The sequence below is a fragment of the Cervus canadensis genome, chromosome 33 (genome assembly GCF_019320065.1).
Source record: "Cervus canadensis isolate Bull #8, Minnesota chromosome 33, ASM1932006v1, whole genome shotgun sequence".
Lineage (NCBI taxonomy): Eukaryota > Metazoa > Chordata > Mammalia > Artiodactyla > Cervidae > Cervus > Cervus canadensis.
The window spans coordinates 4,447,907-4,473,432 of NC_057418.1; the positions used below are offsets into that span (position 1 = coordinate 4,447,907).

Below are 25,526 nucleotides of genomic sequence, written 5' to 3' on the forward strand. Positions count from 1 at the left end.
AACCTTTGTCTCTTAACTTTGTCTCCTGCATTAGCAGGGTAGGGCGGGGTTTACCACTAGCACCACCTGTACATCTTAAAATGCTCAAGTCCAAAATGTTTCCAAACAATGCTCAAACCAAAGAGACAGAACCACAGGCCACAAATGTGCAGCTCCTGGGCTTTCCGTTCAGTTGCTTAGTTGTGTTTGATTCTTTGTGACCCCATGGATGGCAGCATGCCAGGCCTCCCTGTCCATCACCAACTCCCAGAGTTTACTCAAACTCATGTCCATCGAGTCGGTGATGCCATCCAACCATCTCACCCTCTGTCGTCCCCCTCTCCTGTCCCCAATCCCTCCCAGCATCAGGGTCTTTTCCAATGAGTTAACTCTTCACATGAGGTGGCCAAAGTATTGGAGTTTCAGCTTCAGCATCAGTCCTTCCAGTGAACACCCAGGACTGATCGCCTTTAGGATGGACTGGTTGGATCTCCTTGCAGTCCAAGGGACTGTCAAGAGTCTTCTCCAGCCCCACAGTTCAAAAGCATCAATTCTTCAGCACTTCTAGGCATTAAGTTTTTCAAAAGTGGACATATTGCCTTAAGTGCAAGTCATATCCTAATTTGAAGGATTTTAAGAAAATGTGAAGCATAGTGTCTTTTAAAAACTAATGCCCCCTTGAAAGTGTTAACTTGGATTGGAATTTCTTAAAACTCGAAACAAACAGCTCTTTACGTCATATTTTATTACAGAATTTCAATAAAGAATTTGTGTCAAAGTGTAAAGGTAGAAGGCATTAATATTCATTTGAATCTCAGTGACAAGATGATTTTCTAATATTAATACCTACCTCTACTAAATCAAAACAATGGTTAATAGTTTCAGCTACCCCAGAGATCCATTCTGCTTAAATATTTGGCATGCTCTTAAGTGACTGGATGTTGAAATCCTACTTCCTTTTCCTTTTCTTTCATAGAAGGAGAATATGGACTGTGCACATCAAAAATCAGTGTCTCTAGGAAGTTGAGGGTTTGAGACAGTCTTCTTGGACACTCGATCCCAAACACATGGAAGGAAGCTATGAGAGCAGCCAAGGCTGTGACACAGTCATCCACCTTGGTGAGTCTCTCTTTTTCTAAATACAAAGAAAATTCACAGACATCCATGTTGAAAGGGTTCTTAACTTCTAACACAGGCGTGGACACTTGCACCTGAATAAAAAAGATTAGAGTCACCACCCCGTAGTATGGAAAATAGCTAAATAATACAATGTGCCTCAATTTAACTATGATATTATAATAAACGCACTTGTTACAATTTAGCATATTTGTAAATATGACAAAACATAACTTTAAAATAGGCCACCATCCTGCTTCAATTTATCGTATTAAATATCAAACCAATGGTCATTGACATACTGCATACCTTGTCATTCACAACAACAAAAAGACTGGAATCCTCCCCAAAAGCCTCTGGTAGGAGTAAACAAGTGGCTGTCATCTTCATATCTGTCAAAGCAAACATACAGTCCAAGTAAATGTTGTAAGTAAAGCCAGTATTAAAATGTGTGGATTTTTTTGTTCTTCTAAAGAACAAATTAGCTTTCTTAAACCTTAGTTCCCCTAGCATTTTTTTTTTTAAACAACATCCCCTTGTAGTAAACATTCAAGATCTCCTGTTCTGCCCTCCATGTCACAGCCAAGAGGAGGTAAGATTTCTGTACTCTCTGTCCATCTGCCAGAATGATTTCAATGTACTTAACCTGTGGTCTGCAAATTACCTTCTATATGAAATTAACAGGTTACTAGTTTCCTAAATATAATATTATAATATCACATGTACTTTTAAAATCTATTCTTAAGCTCCTTCTACTTGAGAAATTATTTTTTCTTCCTCACGTATTTTTTCACTAAATTCTACAAAATATAGCTTTCCTAATTACCCTGAATTATACAGGTAACTGAGACCAGATCACCCTATCCCCCAAGTTCACTAACATTTCAACGTGTCTTCATCTGTATGGTGTTTCATCTTTTCTTGCAACGCAATATTGATTGGGTTGTCCACCAAAGAAAGAGAAGCCAGTATATTTTCTGAATAGGATTCCAAAATGTGCCTTGTTTTCTTATAAATATCTGTTCTTGTAAGAAGTTGGAATTCTCTGAAGAGCTGAAAAAAGAAAAAGATCACAAGAGAAGCTAACCTATGGACTATAAGGAATTAAATTACACTGTAGAAGTACATTAAGCTCTGACTGCTAGTTTATATACTAGATATTTGATTAGTTTTACTGGAGAAGTAGACTTAAGACAGAGGAGGGGGAAAGAGTGGAAGCCTGAAGTGAACAGAAAAAGATAAATAGTGGACATGACAAACATCCAAGCCTGCAGAACTAAATCTGGATACAGACTCAAGCAAATGAGGGTAACAAAGTAATTGGGGGAAAGAGCAAGCAAAAAAGAAATCCCTCCACAATGAATACAATGAATATTTTGGTTGGCTGTGTTACCCAGCTGAGATTCTAGGATCTTACACTTCTTTACTACATTGTTATTTTGGCACTCTCCAGGAAGAGGCACAAGAAGAAATCTATCTGATTTTAGGAAGCAAACCTTGAAAAAACTCCTAACCCTATTATCCTAAAGGGAAAAGAGCTTTAAAGACACTGTAACATCAGACAGAAATAAAGGATGAAAAACAATCTAAATGTACTAGATTCGACTATGAGGTGGAAGCAAAACCAGTTAACCTGTATGGAAACTCCTTTACTCAGAATCACTTTTTTCTGCTCCCACCTAAGTTCTTCTCTTGGGAGAATTCCACCACCACTCCCTCACTTTTTTTTTTTTTTTTTTGACAGAGTGACATTATAAAACTCTTCATCACCCACACTAAAAGGAATTATGTAGTCATCACTTTCCCTAAAACTCTATAAAAAACAGTTATATACTACCCACTGGGTCTCATTGCTTCTTGAATGTTTTGGTGGATCATAAATTGCCCAAAGATTAGGTCTGAAAGTTATCAGAAAACTGGAATGCACATCCTCATAAAGGTATAGCAACTCTGCCATCAGGCAGCCCTCAGTGGGCACTAATCTGTATTAATACCCTAAAAAGAAACTCTCTCAGGGAGCAGGGAGATGTGAAGTGAAACACAAGGAAGCTAGAGAGTCCACTTTCTTGGGCGCAGAGCCTAGGAATTTCTTTAACTTTTTTTTAAAAAAAGAATTTCAGGTTGACATTAAAGTCGCAGAGAGAGTAAATAGAGGTCACAAATGGCCTTCATGCAACTTCGCCCAAGGCTAACATTTCTGACTGATTTGAAAGTAAGCTGTAGACAGGATGCCCTCCTAACCCTTAATTCTTCATTGCATATTATTATTCCTTGTACTTAAGAATTATCAGGACACTATCCTACATTAGCACCACATAACCATCAAAATCAGGGAAACCTAATCCACAGACCCTGTTTAAACTTTCCGGTTGTTGCAATCATACTCTTTACAAGTCTCGGATCTAATCCAGGAACATGTGAGATTTAGATGTTTCTTTGGTCTCTTTCAGTCTGAAACAGCATCTCGGTTTTCCTTAAATTCCTTAACATATTGTAAAAGCAGAAGCCAATTCCTTGGGGGAACACCCCCTCATTCCAGATTCATATGATGTTTCTTCATGATTTACAGACTTTTTACCAAGAATGCTGCCACTTCATCAGGAGGATGGTCGTTGGTCCCATTATTGAAGTTAGTAACTGATCTCTCGGTTAAAATGGAATCTTCCAGGTTAATTCCTATATATGTAATAATTATTAATTAAAATATAGCTGTATGTATTTTATGGGGCGATCCCTTGAGCTGATGTAAATATCTTGTTCCTACTATAATTTTCATCTGCAAGATTTAGCATTCACCAATGATTCTTGCCTGAATCAACCATCTACTGACTCATTTAGCATTTAAAAAGATCAGTATTTCACTTGTATTTCACACACAGTACTCTGCTAGGTACTTTGGGAACTACCACAATGTTTAGAACATGCTTAGCTTAGTTGGTAAAGAATCCGCCTGCAATGCAGGAGATCCCGGTTCAATTCCTGGGTCAGGAAGATCTGCCAGAGAAGGGATAAGCTACCCATTCTTGGGCTTCCCTTGTGGCTCAGCTGGTAAAGAATCTGTCTGCAATGCGGGAGACCTGGGAGACCTGGGTTCAATCCCTGGGTTGGGAAGATCCCCTGAAGAAGGGAAAGGCTATCCACTCCAGTATTCTGGCCTGGAGAATTCCATGTTCTGTATAGTCCATGAGATCATGAAGAGTCAGACACGACTGAGCGACTTTCACTTTCACTTTTTCACTTTTTAACATTTTAGACTGTTGGTTTAACAATTTTTGCTTTAACAGTATATTTTATACATGTGTCAATCTGTCGTACTCTTCTAACAGAGGCTACCAGATATTGCTGTTCCTAGCAACTGAAAGAAAATCCAAGTGATAAATAGGGTAGGGTTGCTGAAAATGAATTAACTAAAATAATTCATGTAAAGCACTAAGAATATGCCTGCTATGTAATAAGCATTCAGATGTTCTCTATAGACATTATTATTAAAATAAAAAGTGCAGACAAATTCTTATTTCAGTTTTTTTTTGGGGGGGTGGGAGAGAAGAAAAGCCTATGAAACTTTTCATTTCATTGGTTTCTTGCACCCATAGCATTCCTTCATGAAATGCATTCTCAGATAAAACTCTGAAGAATCTTTCAGCCAAAATTACAGTAAAATTATAATAGGACCTTTAATGGCCATCTTAAATAAACTAAATGGAAGGATGTTTGATTTACCCATGAAAACTTCACATATTTTAAGACCACTTAAAGAATCTATCTGCAATGTGGGAGAACTGGGTTTAATCTCTGGATTGGGAAGACCCCCCTGGAGAAGGGAAAGGCTACCCACTCCGGTATTCTTGCCTGGAGAATTTCATTGACAGAGGAACCTGGCAGGCTACAGTCTATGGGATTGCAAAGAGTCGGACAAAACTGAATGACTTTCACTTTCACTTTATGGAATAATTTGGGATGATAAAGGAAATAAGTTGTGAGTAATGCTGCAGGCTAACAGCACCCTAATAAACTATCTCAATTGTCTAAATGCGTGCAAAGGGAAAATGTTTCCCACTGTCAAAGTCCCCCGAAGCAGGGGGTGGTACTTTGGGGACCACTGGGGACTCTTCAGATCTGATGGCAGCCAAGGCGTGTTATCAGAATGAGTCCAGAAGTTCTTACCAAATGCCCCTCATCGTAGCCCCTTGCACCCCACACATTCTACCGAGATTCACACCCATCATCTTGCTATACAATCCCGTTATCTCTCCAAGAGGAAAGAGAGAAAGGTCCATTTGAACACAATGATCAGAGTATTATAGGTAAGTAAAGATACCTGATAAGGGCACTGCAGGAAAGGAAACATTTTAAGAATGTCCTTCAGAGGTGTTCTGCCGCCAATCAACTTTCTTCTTATTTCCAAAGTCTGGCTCATCCTCTTATCAATTTCTCTCCAGTCCTTTTCTGTTTTCACATATTCTTGCTGGAACCAGTTAATATGTTCATCTACCTCAGAATCTAAACAAACAGCTTCCTCCTGCAAAATATTTTCAAAATATCATATGTTCCATGTTTCAGGTGGCAGTTTAACACTCCATGAAGCCTTGAATTATGAGCTGTTGTTACATACTCAGTAATGCCCTCATATGTAGCATTATGTTTGGCCTTGACTAACAAATGCTGTGAATAAACCAAATAGTTAATTACCAACTATGGAGTTATAATCTGTTCTCTTGACAGATTTAAAAGCTATTCATTTCCTATACACCCTTTTACATGGATATCTAGATTATCCAGAAGTTTAACATGTAATAAGAATGTCATTTATTCCTGTGCATTTAAATTTTAGAAGGCAAAATATTAAAAAGAGATAAAAAGGTTTTTAATGAAGGTTTTGTTATTGTTTGTATTCTTCCTTTTTAAATGCCTATTTGGAGTTGTGGTACCATGCCATATAATCCAAATTCAAAACAAATACAGTGGGTATATTGTGATACTAAACCATGCAGTTGTCAATTATATTCCCTATACATTTGGGTACGTTGGATCAGGTGGAGTGGCTAAAAGGTACCCCACATATTCTCATTAAAAATCTAAGGCAAAAAAAAAAAAAAACACTAAGGCAGGCAGAACAAGATGACAGAGGAGTAGGTGTCGTGGAGTACATCTCTCCACGAATACATCAGGAACACACCTTCAGACCCAGAAGTGGATGCAGAACACCAGCTGAGAGCTGGCAGGAGGACCTGACCAGCGGAGAAGGACATGTAGAACCACGCAAAACTCGGTAGGACAAAGGAACTAGGGGGAAAAACAGGAATGCTTCCAGAATGGACCTGCCCTTGGTGGGTGGGGGAACTGAAGCAGGGGTCCAATCCCCACATCCGGGCAACTGTCTGAGTCAGAGGAGGAATATTTAAGGCTGAGAGTGAAACAGCTGATCTGTCGCAGCCTAAATGGGATGAGAATCAGACCGTCCTTGCCGCAACCATACACACCCCGGACAGGGAGGCAGTGAATTGGCCAATACTGGTTGCCATACCCTTCTAGAGCACGATATTTCCTGCTTCCCTAACCGCCAACTCCCCTGAGGACCTGGTGCTGCCAGAACCCATGCAACTCAAGCAGCGGTACCACCTCCGCGCCTGGCCCTCACAGGGGCAGACCCAAGTCCTCCAGGGCAGCCTCAGGGGCAAACCCCAGTGGACGACCCACATGCAGAGGTGGAAATAAAACCACAGTTGAAACCCAGGGGCAGTGTGACTAAGAGAGAAGACCCAAACCCTTCCCACCAGTTATGCAAGCTGCAGATTAAATCCACACAATCAACTAGGCAGACTCTGTGTCTGTGGAATATATAAAAGGTCATTGAGAGCGCCCACAAAAGAAAACGCACTAGTTCTGACAGCGATGGACACTGGAGGTAAAGACACACAGGAATAGGACAAATTAGAATATGAGCTGCCCCCGCAGCAGGGCCAGAGACCCGCACAGAGTTGGAAGGCTTCCTAGGGAGGGGAGGCGGACTGTGACTCCCAGCGAGGGAAAGCACTCTGACAGCAGTAACTCAAGAAAAACATTTATTATTCTTATGTTTTGACCTGTTCTGTAGACTCTTTTGGATTTTTTTTTACTTTTTTTCTTTTTTCCCCTTTGCCCCCTGCTCTGTTGTAATGTCGATGTTATTGGCACTATGAAATAATTAAGCTCTTGAGTTTTTTTTTTTTTCTCAGTCACATTTTTTATTGTTATAAACCTCTATATTGGGCTTTTGTAGTTCTATGGAGTGTTCCTTTTTTTCTCTCTCTCTTTTTTTAATTTTAATTTTTAATTTTTTAAGCCTATTATTATTTTTTCTACATTTATTCCTTTGTTTGCCTTTCTGACTGTTCTTTTCCCCTTTGCAATTAATCTTTATATAAATCTTCTTCATCTACCTTTGTTTAACTTTGCATATCTATTCTTTCTTTCCTTTCCTTTCAATGTATTTGTTAGTTTTGTTTTCTTTGCTTTATTCCCCACTTGGCACCTTGCTTTAGTTTTGTTTTCCAGTTTGTGCTTTAGTTAGTGTTGTTCTTAACTGGTAGATATAATTTTTTATTTCCTTTGTTTGCTGGGTCAATCTACTGTACTTTATTGGACTGTTTGGATTTTGCTTATTTTACAGTTATCAAGACAGTGTGGTACTGGCACAAAAACAGAAATATAGATCAATGGAACAAGATAAAAAGCCCAGAAATAAACCCATGCACCTATGGGTACCTTATTTTTGACAAAAGAGGCAAGAATATACAATGGGGCAAAAACTGACTCTTCAATAAATGGTGCTATGAAAACTGGACAGCTACATGTAAAAGAATAAATTAGAATACTTCCTAACACCATACATAAAGATAAACTCAAAATTGATAAAACCCTAAATGTAAGATCAGAAACTATAAAACTCTTAGAGGAAAACATAGGCAGAACACTCAATGACATAACTCAAAAAGATCCTCTGTGACCCACCTCCTAGAGTAACGGAAACAGAAACAAAAGTAAACAAGTGGGACCTGATTAAACTTAAAGCTTTTGCACAGCACAGGAAACTATATGAAAGGTGAAAAGACAGCCCTCAGAATGGGAGAAAATAATTGCAAATGAAACAACTGACAAAGGATTAATCTCCAAAATATATAAGCAGCTCATACAACTCAATGCCAGAAAAACAAATAACCCAATCAAAAAGTGGGGAAAAGAACTAAACAGAGATTTCTCCAAAGAAGACAGACAGATGGCTAATAGACACATGAGAAGATACTCAACATCGCTCATTATTAGAGAAATGCAAATCAAAACTACAGTGAGGTATCACCTCACACCAGTCAGAATGGCCAGCATCAAAAAATCTACAAACAATAAATGCTGGAGAGGATGTGGAGAAAAGGGAACACTCTTGCACTGTTGGTGGGAATGTAAATTGATACAGCCACTGTGGAAGATGGTATGGAGATTCCTTAAGAAGCTAGGAATAAAACCACCATATGATCCAGCAATCCCACTCCTAGGCATATACCCTGAGGAAACCAAAATTGAAAAAGGCACATGTATCCCATTGTTCATTGCAGCACTATTTACAATAGCTAGAACATGGAAGCAATCTAGATGTCCACTGACAGATGAATGGATCAAGAAGTTGTGGTACATATATAAAATGGAATATTACACAGTCATAAAAAGGAATGCATTTGAGTCAGTTCAAATGAGGTGGATGAAACTAGAACCTATTATACAGAGTGAGGTAAGTCAGAAAGAGAAAGATAAATATTGTATTCTAACGCATATATACGGAATCAAGAAAAATGGTACTGAAGAATTTACTTACAGGGCAGTAATGGAGAGATAGATATAGAGAATAGACTTATAGACATGAGGAGAGGGGAGGAGAGGATGAGACCTATGGAAAGAGTAACATGGAAACTTACATTACCATATGTAAAATAGATAGCCAATGGGAATTTGCTGTATTGCTCAGGAAACTCAAACAAGGGCTCTGCATCTACCTAGACGGGTGGGATGGGGAGGGAGATGGGAGGGAGGTTCGAAAGGCAGGGGATATATGTATACCTATGGCTGATTCATGTTGAGATTTGACAGAAAACAACAAAATTCTGTAAAGCAATTATCCTTCAATTAAAAAATAAACAACAACAACAACAAAAATCTAAGGCAATCAGGGAATTCCCTGGTAGTCCAGTGGTGAGGATTCTTTCACTGTTGAGGCCCAAAGTTTAATCTCTGATTGGGGAAATATGATCCTGCAAGCCTCATAGCTCAACCAGAAAAACAAACAAACAAACAAACAAATAACCTAAGGCAATCAACAGGCTTTGAGGAGGCAAGAAAAAAACTCTTTCTCGAAAAATTAGTTGAGAGGACACTTGGCTGAACTACACTTGAATCAACAAGTTGACATACTGTCATCTGACCAGAATGTGAACAGATGTTACCTGTAAAAGATGGGAAAAATTAGGACTTTTGCAAGTATATTAGGAAAGTGTCAGGTAGATCCACTATTTGTGAACATAAGATGATTAGCAAGACATATAATAAGTGAAGAAATTTCTAGAAAAAAATGTAACATACCAGCAGACTGAAAAGAAATTCCTATAACCTTACATAAATTTAGTTAGGAAATAGAAGTCTTTCCACAAAGAAAATACCAAGACCTGAAGGTTTCACAGTTAAATTTTGCTAAACTTTCAAAACAGAGTGTGTACCAAATTTACATAAATTCTTTCAAGGAGTCAAAGAGAAAAAAAAAAGAATTCTATGAGGTATCCCAGTCCATTCTACGAAGGCCTCTATGAAGCCTCTGTCTATGACATTGATTCCTAAACCTGAAATAACTGCATGAGAGATGATAATTACAGGTCAATCTCATTCCCGGACAAAGTTGCACATATTAGGAACAAGGAAAAACTAACTTGGATTTACCCCAGAAATGCAACAAGGGTTTGACATTAGTAACTGGTCATGCTTCCTGCTAACTATGGTGTATACTGGAGAGTGTCATTTAACACTCTAATTCCTCTAAGGTCTTGTCCACTCTAGAAGTCACTGGCCACATGTGGCTATAGAGAGCTTGAATTGTTGCTAGACCAAATTAATACATGTGCTGGAAACACTGGATTTCAAAGACTGAGTATGCAAAAAAAGAATGTAAAACATCTCATTAACAAATTTTCATCATGATTACATGCTGAAATGATAATGTTGGGTTAAGTAAAATATAATTTTAATATTATTATTCCACCTGCTTTGTTTCACTTTTCTTGAATGTGACTACTAGAAAATGTTACATTATATCTTTGGTGCATATTGTATTTTTATTGGAGAGTGCTATGTTAGATGGTAGGGTTTTCTTCATACCAAATTCCAATCATCCCTGTTTTTACTTCTATTGTCATCAAAGTGACTTTGAAAATGATGCTTCCTTGTGTAACTTGAGCAGTTTTTTCCTTAACATGCAGCCGTGTGTCTTAGTCAGCAGGCAAAGGGATTTGACTTTGCCCCAGGTTTCCAAGTACACAGCTGACCTGAGAACCTTCGTGGTTCTCACACACAGCGAGTGTGCCGCCTCTGATGGCAGTGATTGCATCATATCCAGAAGGCAATCAACTGCCAACGTTTTTCTTCAGCTTTTGCTATCTTGTTCAGTTTTGCAGTGTGAGAGAAACAACTGTGGGAAAGGCTATAAAAATGATTAGAATATTGTACAATGAATTATCATGTGTCACGTGCAGTAAGAAGCAAGCAGTAAATGCCCTAAAAGAAATTCAAAGGAACCTAGTAGATGTCCTTAGCATTTGACTATCCAAGCAGTTTTTTCATGGCTTTCAAATCCATTTGATTTCTAAGCCAAAGAAAGCTAACACACAGAACTACTTCATGACTTTCAAAGTCATGGGGTACATATATTCCCAAATAAGTAGAAAAATAAAATGTTTTAAGAGAAATGAATTACAGTAGCCCCCTCCTTCTCTGCAGGGGATATGTTCAAAGAACCCCACGGGAAGCCTGAAACTGCAGATGGTACTGAACCCTACGTCCAGACTGTTTTTCCCTTAACATAGACCTATGATAAAATTTAATTTATAAATTGGGCACAGTTAGTAACTAACAACAATAGCTAAAAATAAAATAGAAAAATTATAATGATATACTGTAATAAAATTTATGTGACTGTGGTCTTTCTCTCTCAATTTAAAACTTATGAATTTTTTATTTTTAGAATTTCCCATTTGATATTTTCAGAACACAGTCCACCATGGGTAAGTGAAATCTCAGACAACTCAAACAATGAAACTGTATAAGTATAGTGCTAGTAATTTAACACCTGGCAGTTAGTTAGTTAGCTAACTAGCTTGTTTATCTATTTAACTAATGTTTGGAGGACTTTGTATGCAAGGACACCCCACAATCATTTATTAAATCCTTGTGTTGCTGTCCTAGATACAGCATGTTTTTTTAAAAAGCACAAATTAACCTTTCTATAGAAACTTTTGTCACATTCCCAGTATATTTTGATATTGCAAATCAGAATTGGGCAAAATATTAGTTTTGTATTTTTCATACTCTGAGAAAAGTCCTTAGAACTCCACCACTTGATGAAGCTTGCCAGGAGCAGAAGAATCACTGAGATGTGGATCCAAAGCCTGACATGTCGAGCTTGGAGCTGCTGGTATTATTCAGGATAAGCAAGATGCTGCTGCTCTACCTAACAACCCCCAGATGTTAGAGCAACAGAAGTTTATCTCTCACGGGACAGAACCATCTCTTCATCCTCCTCACCCAAAAAAAACTGGCTTTACCATCTAGAAAGTCAGTCACCACTGCCAAAGAAAGGGAGAAGATGGAGCACCGCATACTGGATCATCAACGCCCTTGACACGCCTTCTTACATTTCACTGGTCAGAGTCAGTCTCACGGTCACATGTCACTTCAAGGGAGTGGAGAAGTACAGTCCGGCTGGTTGTCTGGAGGAGCCGAGCTGAGTAACTTGGTGAGCAGAAGTCATATCCACATTCATCTCCCTCTGGGTTTCTTATTATGTGACACCATAGCTCTCGTTATCATTTGAGCCAATTTCAGGCAGTGTTGTCTGTTATCTATGGCCAAAACCATGATAACTGAATGCTAGAACACCCAAATCTCAAACCAGAAAAAAAAAAAATCCCCTAAATAAATTCTATATCCAGCAAAACATCCTTCAGGTATGAAGGAGAAATTTAAGACATTCTCAGATAAAAAGTGAGAGAATTGGTCACTAACAGATCTGTCCTATCAGAAATTCAAGCTAAAATGGTCTTTCAAGCTAAAATGAAAGAACATGGACTATAACTCAAATCAACATGAAAAAATAGAGCACTGGTAATGGTTACGACATAGGTAAATAAAAAAGACAGTTTAAATCCATTTTCTGGTTGTAACTCTCCCATCTTATTTTAAAAACAATTGCATGAAGCAATAGTTATAAATTCTGTGTTGAGGGACATACAATGTATAAAATTTAACTAACAGCACAAAAGGGAAGAAGGGTATTGTTATACAGGGGCAAAGCTTTTATATGCTATTACAATTAAAGAGGTATGAATCCAAACTAGATTATTATAAATCAAGGTATTAGTTGTAATCTCCAGGGCAACCACTAAGGAAATAACTAAAAATGTTTATTTACTAAGAGAAACAAAAAGGGAAATTACATTAATATACTAGAAAATATCTGCTTTAACACAACAGAAGGCAGTAATTGAGGGATAAGGGATAAAGTAAGAAGAGATGACATATATTATTAGAAAACAAATAGTAGACATAATTCCTACCTTATCAGTAATCATATTAGGTAATTAACAGAATGGATGTAAAAAAAAGTATCCAACTATATACTGTCTATTAGAGACATACTTTAGATTCAAAGTCATAAGTAGTCATAAGTCATAAAAAGATGGGAAAAGATATATTATGCTAGCAGTAACCAAAAGAGAGATAGAATAATTATACTAATATGAGACAAAATAAACAACACAAAAATTGTTCCTAGAGACAAAGGAGGATATTTTATAATGGGAAGAGAGCCAATCCGTTAAGAAGATATAACAATTCTCAACTTATACACACTTAACAGCAGCCCAAATGTCATGTGGCAAAAACTGACAGAAGGAAGCAAGAGACAATAATAGTAGTTGGACGGTATTTTTCACAGAACTAGAACAAATAATTTCACAATTTGTATGGAAATACAAAAAACCTCGAATAGCCAAAGTAATCTTGAGAAAGAAGAATGGAACTGGAGGAATCAACCTGCCTGACTTCAGACTATACTACAAAGCCACAGTCATCAAGACAGTATGGTACTGGCACAAAGACAGAAATATAGATCAATGGAACAGAATAGAAAGCCCAGAGATAAATCCACGAACTTATGGACACCTTATCTTTGACAAAGGAGGCAAGGATATACAATGGAAAAAAGACAACCTCTTTAACAAGTGGTGCTGGGAAAACTGGTCAACCACTTGTAAAAGAATGAAACTAGAACACTTTCTAACACCATACACAAAAATAAACTCAAAATGGATTAAAGATCTAAATGTAAGACCAGAAACTATAAAACTCCTAGAGGAGAACATAGGCAAAACACTCTCCGACATAAATCACAGCAAGATCCTCTATGACCCACCTCCCAGAATATTGGAAATAAAAGCAAAAATAAACAAATGGGACCTAATGAAACTTAAAAGCTTTTGCACAACAAAGGAAACTATAAGTAAGGTGAAAAGACAGCCCTCAGATTGGGAGAAAATAATAGCAAATGAAGAAACAGACAAAGGATTAATCTCAAAAATATACAAGCAACTCCTGCAGCTCAATTCCAGAAAAATAAATGACCCAATCAAAAAATGGGCCAAAGAACTAAACAGACATTTCTCCAAAGAAGACATACAGATGGCTAACAAACACATGAAAAGATGCTCAACATCACTCATTATCAGAGAAATGCAAATCAAAACCACAATGAGGTACCATTACACGCCAGTCAGGATGGCTGCTATCCAAAAGTCTACAAGCAATAAATGCTGGAGAGGGTGTGGAGAAAAGGGAACCCTCTTACACTGTTGGTGGGAATGCAAACTAGTACAGCCACTATGGAGAACAGTGTGGAGATTCCTTAAAAAACTGGAAATAGAACTGCCATATGACCCAGCAATCCCACTTCTGGGCATACACACTGAGGAAACCAGATCTGAAAGAGACACGTGCACCCCAATGTTCATCGCAGCACTGTTTATAATAGCCAGGACATGGAAGCAACCTAGATGCCCATCAGCAGATGAATGGATAAGGAAGCTGTGGTACATATACACCATGGAATATTACTCAGCCATTAAAAAGAATTCATTTGAATCAGTTCTAATGAGATGGATGAAACTGGAGCCCATTATACAGAGTGAAGTAAGCCAGAAAGATAAAGAACATTACAGCATACTAACACATATACATGGAATTTAGAAAGATGGTAACGACAACCCTATATGCAAAACAGAAAAAGAGACACAGAAGTACAGAACAGACTTTTGAACTCTGTGGGAGAAGGTGAGGGTGGGATGTTGCGAAAGAACAGCATGTATATTATCTATGGTGAAACAGGTCACCAGCCCAGGTGGGATGCATGAGACAAGTGCTCGACCCAGAGCAATCGGGTGGAGAGGGAGGTGGGAGGGGGGATCGGGATGGGGAATACGTGTAAATCTATTGCTGATTCATGTCAATGTATGACAAAACCCACTGGAAAAAAAAAATAATCACATGTACCAATTAAAAAAAAAATAATAGTAGTTGGAGATTTTAATGTCACTTTCAATAATGAATAGAACCACTAAACATGTTATAAGCAAGCAGTTGAAAGACTAGAGTGACTGCTATTCTTGGAGAAGACAACAGGGATTGCAGGAATTTGGAGCTGGATAAGGGCTTCTTGGGTGGCAATAGTGGTAAAGAATCTGCCTGACAACGCAGGAGACATAAGAGATGCAGGTTCAGTTCCTGGGTCAGAAGATCCCCTGGAGGAGGGAATGGCAACCCACTCCAGTACTCTCGCCTGGAAAATCCAATGGACAGAGGAGCCTGGCAGGCTACAGTCCGTAGGGTCATACAGAGTTGAACATGACTGAAGTGACTTAGCATGCACAGAAATCATGCATAAAATGAAAACCTCCAAGAAAATGTCATCAAAAGGACTTTTGAAGAAACAGATAGGATTAAGTTACTTAAAATTCTAAAAAAAAAAAAGTATAGATTAAATTATCTGATAAAGATAAAATAATCTGTGCATTTAAAGATCACATTAATAGCCTCCAAACTGAGAGAAGGTCATTGCAACTAGGGAAAAAAATAGAAAAGCAAAAGCCTTTGTGGGAAATTCAAAGTCCTTCCAGTACTGCTTCAAGAAACCAAAATAAATTTTCACCAAATATCCAATTCAGAGTTCATTTACTCCATAAAGACAGGAGAATCTTTGCAAAGTGGGTGAAAATGTCAGGTGCAGATATGAAGAACTGGACACATGAAAGATTCAAGCCAAGTTCTTTCAGAAAAACTTGAAGGAAGCAATGACTAGTATCAAAGTCAGCTTATATCCCATGAGTAACAAGTTTATGGTAATAAGTTGAAGGCTTTACTGGCTGAAAGAAATCTCAATAATTTAAGAAAAGAAAAGGTGTACTTTAGCCAAAAAAGCATTTCAAAAGTATATTTAGGTCCTGATGTTTCAAATCAGGCATTTGGCAGAAACCCAAGAGGACCACCAATGAACCCTCTGGATGCAGAGACCCCCAGGAAAGGACGTGCATCAGGCTCTGTCAGTGTGAAATGCAGGGTCCCTCCATACACCACCTTCATCCCGTCACAGCAGGCTCTTCATGAGCGCAAGACCGAACTCATCCTGGTGCTCCTTGCTCTGGCAGATGCTCAGAACCTGCCTGTGGTCCTACATCCACCTGCCCTCCCACCTCAGTACCCCTAGTCCAGGCTCTAGTTCTCTGAAAGAAGTCAAGTGCTACAAAGGAGTCCCAGGGACAAGTTCTTGAGAAAAGGACCCACTGTCTTCCATATTTTAGAAAATGAGGGTGACCTGCAGAAATGTCTAGATGCTAAGTAATAAATAATAAGTAATCAAATGAATTATGGCAATGGCATTAAAAATAGACTGATAGACCAATGGAATAAGAGTGAGTGCCCAGAACACACTCAAGTCTTTTGGGGGGAAGTTAACATTCAATTAAATTGCCACCATAAGCCAGTGAAAAAAATTATTGATTGTAAGAGCAATAATTCTATGGAGATCCTTATCTAATGGCATATACAAAAATGGACTCCAGATGACTTAAAGATCTAATCATGAAAGTGCAAACTATAAACTTAATAAAAGAAGGAGTAGGAGAATATCTTTGTGACTTAGAGTATGGGAAGGACTGCTTCCTACCAATTAAGAAGAAAAAGATGCCAACCCATTAAAAATGGGGCAATGGAACTAAAGAGGTAATTTTCTAAAAGAAGGAATTCAAAACTCTAACAAACACATGGAAAGATGCTCAGACTCATTAGTTATCCAGGGAAATGCAAATCACAAGACTGAGATTACAGTTTATACCTATTAGTCTTGGCAAAACTCACAAGGCTGGCAAACGCCAAGCACTGGCAGGAAGATAAAGATATGCAGTACTATGGGACTGAGACTAACAAAATCATTCTAGAAAGCAATTAGTCAAATTAAGTACACGCATTCCCGTCCCATCAGTTCCACTTCTGGGTGGACAAGCCAAAGAAATAACACACAGCTGCATCCATAAGCAGCCAGGTATAATGGTGTTCTCTTAGTACCACTCATTGTGGGAAGGAAGGGGCTTGAAGCAAGGACGTGTAAAAATTGCTACAAACATGGGGTAGAAATACACATGGTAACATAAATGAGACTTAAACAGCGTCAGTGAAAAAGTGAAATACAAATGAGGTATAGAATAGCATTTGTGTGTGTGCTCAGTCATGTCTGATTCTCTGCGACCCCATGGATTATAGCCCATCAGGCTCCTCTGTCCATGGAATTTTTCAGGCAAGAATACTGGAGTGGATTGCCATTTCCTCCTCCAGGGGGTCTTCCCCATCCAGGGATGTCCTGCACTGGCAGGCAGGTTCTTTACCACTGGGTCTTGGGAAGCCCAGAATAGCATTTACATTGAGTCAAATATATATAAACCCGCAATTACAGTGCACATTTTAGAACACCTCATGAACAAAAAGATACAGATGAAACACATTCGAAGGGCTGCCCAAGAGCAGAGGTGGGGAAAAGGGCATAGAAGAACGAGCACATGGGAATTCTTTGGTGGTCCCGTGGTTAGGACTCCATGTGCTCACTGCCGAGGGCGCAGGTTCAATCACTGGTTGGGGAACTAAGATCCCACAAGCCACGTAGCGTGGCAAAAAATAAAATTAAAATTAAAAGGACTCTCATACTTAAAATAAAGGAATGAGCACAAAAAGAAATGAATAGAACAAGAGGCCTGGCACAGAACAATGATGATAATATGCCATGATGTGAGGGTTTGAGTCACTCAACTTTAACACGTCAGGTTTTTCACAAGAAAACAATACAGTTCAAAGTTAATTCCACTACACTGCATACATACAATTCCTATAAGTTTTTACTACCAACGTGTCTTCATCATTTAAACAGGATAATATTGTCAGCAACTTAAATAAGTACTCAGTTAAAACACAGACAGAAATAGACTCGTAAACATAGAGAACAAACTCAAGGCTATCAAAGGGGCAAAGGGGTGAAGGAGGGATAAATGAGTTTAAGATTAACATATACACACTACTGTGTATAAAACGGACAACCAATAAGGACCTACTATATACACAGGGAACTATATTCAATAGCTTGTAGCAACCTATAATGGAAAAGAATCTGAAAAAGAATATATATATATACACACACATATATATATATGTATATATGTATGTATGTATATGTATAACTGAATCACTGCTAAAACCTGAAACATTGTAAATCAATTATGAAAGTGAAAGTCGCTTAGTTGTGTCTAACCCTTTGTGACCCCATGGACTGTACAGTCCATGGAATTCTCCAGGCCAGAATACTGGAGTGAGTAGTCTTTCGCTTCTCCAGGGGATCTTACCAACCCAGGGATCAAACCCAGGTCTCCTGCATTGCAGGCAGATTCTTTATCAGCTGATCCACAAGGAAAGCCCAAGAATACTGGAGTGGGTAGCCTATCCCTTCTTCAGCGGATCTTCCCGACCCAGGAATTGAACCGGGGTCTCCTGCATTGCGGGTGGATTCTCTACCAACTGAGCTATCAAGGAAGCCCTAAATCAACTATCCCTCAATGAAAAAGAAGAAATGCTCAGTTAATTCTACTGTTTTGAGAATCTATTTGTGTCTCTGTTTATAAGTACTCTAAGAAGTATAGTAAAAGACAGTTAAGCAAATGAAACAGATTTATCAATTCACAGGGCTACAAGTTGCTTGGACCTAAAGCTAAAACTCAGATGCCTAAGAAGCAATGTTGCTTATACTGCAGTTGACTGGATGTACAACCAACAGTGACATGGGGTCGTGAGGTTGGTAAAGGATTTTTAAACATCACATTTAAATCCAGTATTTTTGGAGGATTGATCTAGAAACACAGCCTGGGATTCTGACAGTATAGCTCTGCATACCATGGTTATAATTCCTTTTAGTAGCAGAATATAAGGAATCCAGGCATTTTTAAGACTCATGGGTAGATGCTTGATGCTGCTGAAGCTTTGTGTTTTATAGGGCCTTCCTCACTGGCTCATCTGGTAAAGACTCTGCCTGCCAATGCAGGAGATGCAAGAGATGTGTTGGATCTGTGGGTTGGGAGATTCCCTGGAGGAGGAACTGGAAATTCTTGTCTGGAGAATCCCAAGGACAGAGGAGCCTGGCGGGCTACAGTTTGTGGAGTTGCAAAGAGTTGGACACGACAGTAAGTGTGCATGTGCACATGCATGCACACACACACACACACACACACACACAGAGCATAGTTTAAGCAGCGCCACGCTGACCTCAGAGATTAAGGGAGGAGGAGGGTTGCAGACAAAAGATCTGTGACCTCAGACTCACTCAAATTCTGCAGCTGCTTGGCCATCTTCAGAAGCCCATGTGACAGGACTAAGAAATGCACTGTCCTTCACTGAGGCATCTACCATCAATATTTTGGTAAATTCCCTCTAACCACCACAGATAAACAACAGAAACAAAACAAGTGAAAAACTCTTCTCCCTCCTTGCTTATTCCCAAAACTTTTCTCCAGTTTAGCGAAACCCACTTCCCTGCCTTTGAGGGGATGGCCTGCCTCCTAGCTTGTTGCCTACATCAGCGTTTTCCATCTCTCCAGCACAAGGAATAACTTTTTTTCTATATTATGGAAATGCTGTGCCCAGTCGAGAAATTTTAAAAGATGGGAACGTTGCCAAAGTATATCTTAATCCAACTATCTTTAGTTTTCAGAAATCATAAAGACATTTAAAAAGAGCTATAAGAAATTCAAAATTAACACTGGAAATAATTTAGGCAACTCATCTGAAGTCTAAAATCCCATGAGATAAGTGGTGTATTCAATGAACTTGTCCTCTTAGTGTTTTTCCATTTGCTTAGTCACTATGGAGGGTACAAAATACAGAAATACATTGTTTCTGTAATATTCTAGTGTAAAATTTTTTCCATCCTTTGAAGCATTTGGCTTTACAGAACATTCGGTCATAAACAGAGATGTTATAGTGTTTAAAGAACCAGCAATGTGTAGCTCCATTTGAAAGAGGGAGAAAAGTAAATCCTTACCAATTAGATTTGCTTGGCAGGAAAAATGTTGCCTCTTCAGGTGCTAACAATGACCTCTTTTTGCCCCAGCTGGCAGGAAGGTCAAAACTAGATTCTGTTGCAACTTAAATCATCTTGGGCCCTGATACATTCAATCCCTCTTCTTTTTGTAGCAAAGACCCCTGCATGGGCCTTAGTAGGATTCAATTTAAGATGCAGGCATGTCTAGGAGACTCCAAGGTAGGAACCACAAAGAGTGCAGTTACAAGATGAACTGAGGTGGTTCTGAGAAAGAACAGAAAGATGACCGCACAAACGGGGTCAGCGTTGATGGCTCAGCATAAGAGAGGAGCGGCCGTGTAGCCTGTGTCCGTCAGGGTGACCTCTGACCCTGTGGGCTTACCCTTGCTGGGGACAATGGCTGCTTTTCCAATTTTACCTTTCATCCCACTCCAGTGAATTTTGGTGGAAGACGCATCAAAGGGAAAGAAAGAAAACTGAATTTGTAAAATATTAATTCATTTATAAAGGAACTCCATTTGTAGTATGAGGAAAATCACATATTTTGAGAATACTTATGCACAATGTAATTATGTTCCCTTACAAAGTGGCTCTTTATTTTAAGAATATAAAATATATTTTTAAACAAATCTAATTTTACCTTATGATTTTAGTTTAAAATTGGAATATTGCAGTTAAAGTTTCTATAAAACCACATCTCTTAATTTAGGTAACTTTCATCTGTCTCGTCTTTTCATCAAAGAGCAGATATAAAATTGTATTACCTTAACTGGACTGTCATTTTGAGAACACTTTGAAAGTTACATAATAAGATATTTAAAAATACATCTAGATCTAAAATTTTTCTTATGTATCATGCTAGAATGAATAGCTTACAAAATATATTTAAAAAATACTCCCATTCCCTGGCACTTATAAGTAGTGACAATAAAATTGAGATAATCTGATAGGCTGCTCTATTAATATTAAATAATCATACCAGCTGAAAAAGAAAACAGAATATTTACACCGGCACATTCACTAGCATAAATGTGCTTATAGTGAAAAGTTAGGTTTACAGATTCATGTTGTGCTGCGTGAGTGCTAGGTCACTTCAGTCATGTCCGACTCTTTGTGACCCTGTAGACGGTAGCCTGCCAGGCTTCTCTGTCCATGGGATTCTCCAGGCAAGAATACTGGAGTGGGTTGCCATGCCCCCCTCCAAGAGATCTGCCCGACCCAGGGATCAAACCTGCGGCTCGTGTAGCTCCTGCACTGTAGATGGATTCTTTACCACTGAGCTACCAGGGAAGCCCACTCATTCATATTGGATTGAGGGAACATAGTATTTTGGGGGACATGAGATTTAGCTTCTTGAACTTGATAGTTAGGACATCCTTCCTAAGGAGTTCAGTCTATTTTACTAGTAGGGAACATTTTTGTTTCTGAGAGCATCTGGGGGTCATGAAGTAGATGATATCTATAGAACTTCAGATAATTAGGACCTACATCAACATTATGGTATAGCAAACTCACTGTAGAGTGGGGAATCTCCAGACCCTGCCAGGGGCCCTTGGCCTGAAGTTCCTCACAGCCGCCTCTGTACCAAGTAGAGCACTGTGGAGTTTTATACCCATGTGTGTGGATTATCTTGAAACCAGAGGCTACTTGACCCCTACAATATGAGTATTAAAAACTTTCTGTAGTAATAAGAACAGCAAGAACATAGAGCACATTTTAGGGTGAGAGGTAAAGAAATTATTCAAAGACCCAGAACGTAAGAGTTTCTCTAGGTCTTTTGAAGATTGTGAAAGAATAAACTTGAGATATTCAATAAACCCTCTGCTCAGGTTTTTGGAAACCTTCTTCTGTAAATATTCTCATTCACAAAAGCAAAACAGATTTTTCCTGGTTTCTGATCCACATGTTAAATTTTCAAAAGGATATTTTGTTTTGCTTTAATTATTTTAAATGCTAGTATTTGTTATTCCTTAATCAGTCAACTAATAAGTTGTCAGAACAATTAAAGATTCAATCTTACTTTTATCTGGACAATTTTAATTTCATCAAATCTTATATCAGCAAGAGATTTCCTTGTCTGGCCTCTTCGGTGTCCAAATTTACACTTATTCCTCATCACTTGTTCATCATCTTCTATGGGTCTTCGAACATATTTAAAGCGATCTTTGAGGGCTCGTTTCCATAAAAACTGTGTAAAATTATAAAACAGAGCAGTTAATCTTCCAAGAGATTTGAATAAGCCTATATAAACAATAAAATTGTTGTCTATCACCTCTGGGCTTGAAAATATCTTCCCATCACAAATACTGGTCCGACTGAGAAACTTTGATCTGGTTAAAAGGTGTATGGGTGTTCACTGTAGCAGGCTTTCAACTTCTGTTGTAGATTTGAAAGTTTTTGAAACAAAAAATTGTGACTATCAAAATCCTGTAACAATCTATAATAGAAAATAATCTGAAAATTATGTATTTATATATATACAAACATATATATATAATCGATCATTTTGCTGTACACCTAAAACTAACACAGTATCGTAAATCAATTATACTTAAATATTAAAAAGTTAAGAATAAAATTAGTCCTAAAAACAACCAAATGCTTCCTCGCTTGTGTGCCCTCTCTCTCTCACATTAATATGCTAAGAAATTTCCTACATCTTCCACTGTTACGTGAGAAACACAGCCTCACATACACTTGTGGGGAGAATTTGCGTAAATACCTACAAGGCCCCAAAGTCCCCCTCTCACTGTGTGTGTACAAACCTGGACCACGATGTGCTAAGCGCTTTTGCAGCTCTCTTAACAGTGAGCCATCTCTAGTTAGCATCACTGGGAAAAGATGTGGGTAACATGCACACAAGATCAAAGCAAGCATTGTTCATAACTTTCTGTTTGTCTCATTTGATAACCACAAAACTAAAGGTCAAAATGTAATTAGATAGATATGTATTTGCTTATATATATGCAAAGGTTCTCTGGGAGGAAACTTTAATAATACTGGTTACTTCTGGGAAGGAAAATTGGATGACTGGAGGACAGAGATGGGTGGGAGATGTTTCCATTTATATCCTTTTATAGCTTTTGAACCCCATGAAAGTATAACTTATTGAAACAGCAAATTTAGATTATTTCTTAAAAACACAACTAAGTCTATAAACAGTAACACTAATTTTTGGAAATATTATATCTTAAGTATAGAAGGAATTCATGGCATGTGGGGTAATTATCAATACTAGGACCCCAGGTTTGTTTGTATTTTTTTTTTTTTTTGAGAAAATTTGGTTTACTTTATAGTGTGCTTTTGTACACAAGAGAATATTTTAGAAAGGATATCATACTGGAAGCAAGGGTAACTGAATACCAGTCTGACTTCAACGTTACTGGTTCTAGATATGTCTTTTCTGAGTCTGGATGGTGAAAAATAATCTTTAAGGCCCTCTCCCATTCAGAAAATTCTATGATTCTATCCATATATAATGAACTTTTTCCAAGAAAGAAAGAGAGAAAGAAAGAAAAACGCAAAGCAAGGAAGGGAAGAAAGAAAACAGAGGCTTAAATGTTATGCTCACAGACAGCGACATTTATTATTTGCTATTCAGATTGGAACTAATTGCTTAAATTCCACATTTTCAAGAAAGTACAGCAAAAAATTTTTCTCACAGATGTCTGCGAAAATAAAGTGCAAAGGACATGTATCTTATTTAGATACAACTACCAATATATGCATATATATCACCTAGAGATGTGAGAACTAATAGACATTATAGCTTTAGGTATAAAAGCTATAATTCTCCACAATTGTCCCTTAAATCATACAGTTCCAGTGTCACAATGCACTCAAATTTTTTTAACCGCCTTGAATTTTTTAAGTGTACACTTCGGTAGAGTTAAGTATGTTTATGTTGTTGGGCAATGGAGATCCCCGGCTTTTAAAGCCAAGGGACTCACAGATCCAGAGAGCAAAGCTTACAGCGAAACCTCTAGAACCATGTTGCTCAACCCTGGTTGCACATTAGAATCATCTGGGGTACTTTTAAAGATGCAAAGCTTTCTTCTTCAGATCAAATAAATCAGCATCTCCGGGGATCTTGATGTGCAGCCAGAGTTGAGAAATGCTGCCTCAAACACCGCCAGGATCTTTTTGTGTCAGAACAGTAGAGCCATGAGTGAATCAGGTGAGGCTGCGGGTCAAGACCTCAAAACTACACAACTTCTTCATAGGTGTTAACAAAGGCAAGAACCACTCTAGTGATGAAAGCATGGATGTAGGTGCAGCCACAGCTTCTCTTTCTAGTATGGCATCTCTTGAAGATCCTTTCTAGAGACTCATGGTTAAACATGAGCTTCCAGATGCTCTGAGAAAGAGATTCTGATCATCTTTCTAGAGGATAACATAGAGAGAGAAAGAAGACCAAGGAGGAAGATGGGGAGGGATGAACAGGTGGAACACAGAGGATTTTTAGCACAGTGAAAATACTATATATGATACAATAATCATGGATACATCTGTCTAAACACACATAGAATGTACAATGCCAAGAGTGAACCTTAATGTAACTGATAGACTTTGGGTGATTATCATGCGTCAGTGTAGGTTCATCAGTTGTAATGAATTACCTTTCCGTGGGGGATGTTGATAATGAGGGATGTTAGGGATGTGTAGGGGCACGGGCTATTTGGGAAATCTCTGTATCTTCCTCTCAATTTTGCTGTGAACTTAAAACTGCTCTAAAAAAAAAATACAGTTGTTTTTGTTTTTTTTTTAAAGAAAACATAGGAACACATAGAAATCATCAAAAATAACAGAGCAGAGAGAGAAAGGCCAAAACTAAGAACAAGATGGGGACTGAGAGCAAGAGACAGAAGAGATGGTCAAAGGAATGGAATTAGAGAGACCAGACAGAAAATGACAGAGAAAGAGAAGCAGACAGACCTAGATAAACAGGGAGAGAGAGACTGAGGAAAAGGGAACGAGGCCTGAAATTAGTGGACAACACAAGGCGCTTATTTTAAGGAGGGTTGAGAGTAACCGAACAGTGCCATGTGGTCACTTACAAAGCCACAGCCGTCCTCATCCAGGAAAGGGTGGGCCTGCAGTAGGGCATTGACCACGTCGTTATATTGCTGGGTGGTGGGGTACCTGTTCAGCGTGACAGGGAGGACATTTTTCAGTTCAAGAAGCCCGTGTTCCTCCCTATGAGTCCAAATTACATTCACTTTTCTTCAGATCTTTCTATGTGATAATGTAGACCCTCAAATAAGGGCTCTCCTGTTGGCTCAGTGGTAAAGAATCCGTCTGTAATGCAGGAGACACAGGAGACCTGGGTTCGGTCCCTGGGTTGGGAAGATTCCCCTGGAGGAGGAAATGGCAACCCACTCTGGTATTCTCGCCTGCAGAATCCCACAGAAGAGCCTGGTGGGCTACAGTTCATGGGGTAACAGAAGCGTCAGACACAAGTAAACATAGCACACACGTTCAAATATCGGGCAACGATGGACTTATTACCAATCTGTCA

General features: G+C 38.5%; 1 protein-coding gene across 2 annotated transcripts in view; it reads right to left on the bottom strand.

The window, feature by feature from the left end:
• Positions 1-715: 715 nt before the first annotated feature.
• Positions 716-25,526, bottom strand: part of SAMD3 (sterile alpha motif domain containing 3) — a 42,250-nt gene continuing 17,439 nt past the window's right edge. For both annotated transcript variants that reach the window (XM_043457422.1, XM_043457421.1), the window contains 6 exons: positions 25,066-25,150; positions 22,029-22,196; positions 5,414-5,614; positions 1,977-2,148; positions 1,405-1,487; positions 716-1,190 (listed from right to left, as the gene is read on the bottom strand). In XM_043457422.1, coding sequence (XP_043313357.1) covers positions 906-1,190; positions 1,405-1,487; positions 1,977-2,148; positions 5,414-5,614; positions 22,029-22,196; positions 25,066-25,150 — 994 coding nt within the window. In that variant the 3' untranslated portion in view covers positions 716-905. The remainder of the gene's footprint in view (positions 1,191-1,404; positions 1,488-1,976; positions 2,149-5,413; positions 5,615-22,028; positions 22,197-25,065; positions 25,151-25,526) is intronic.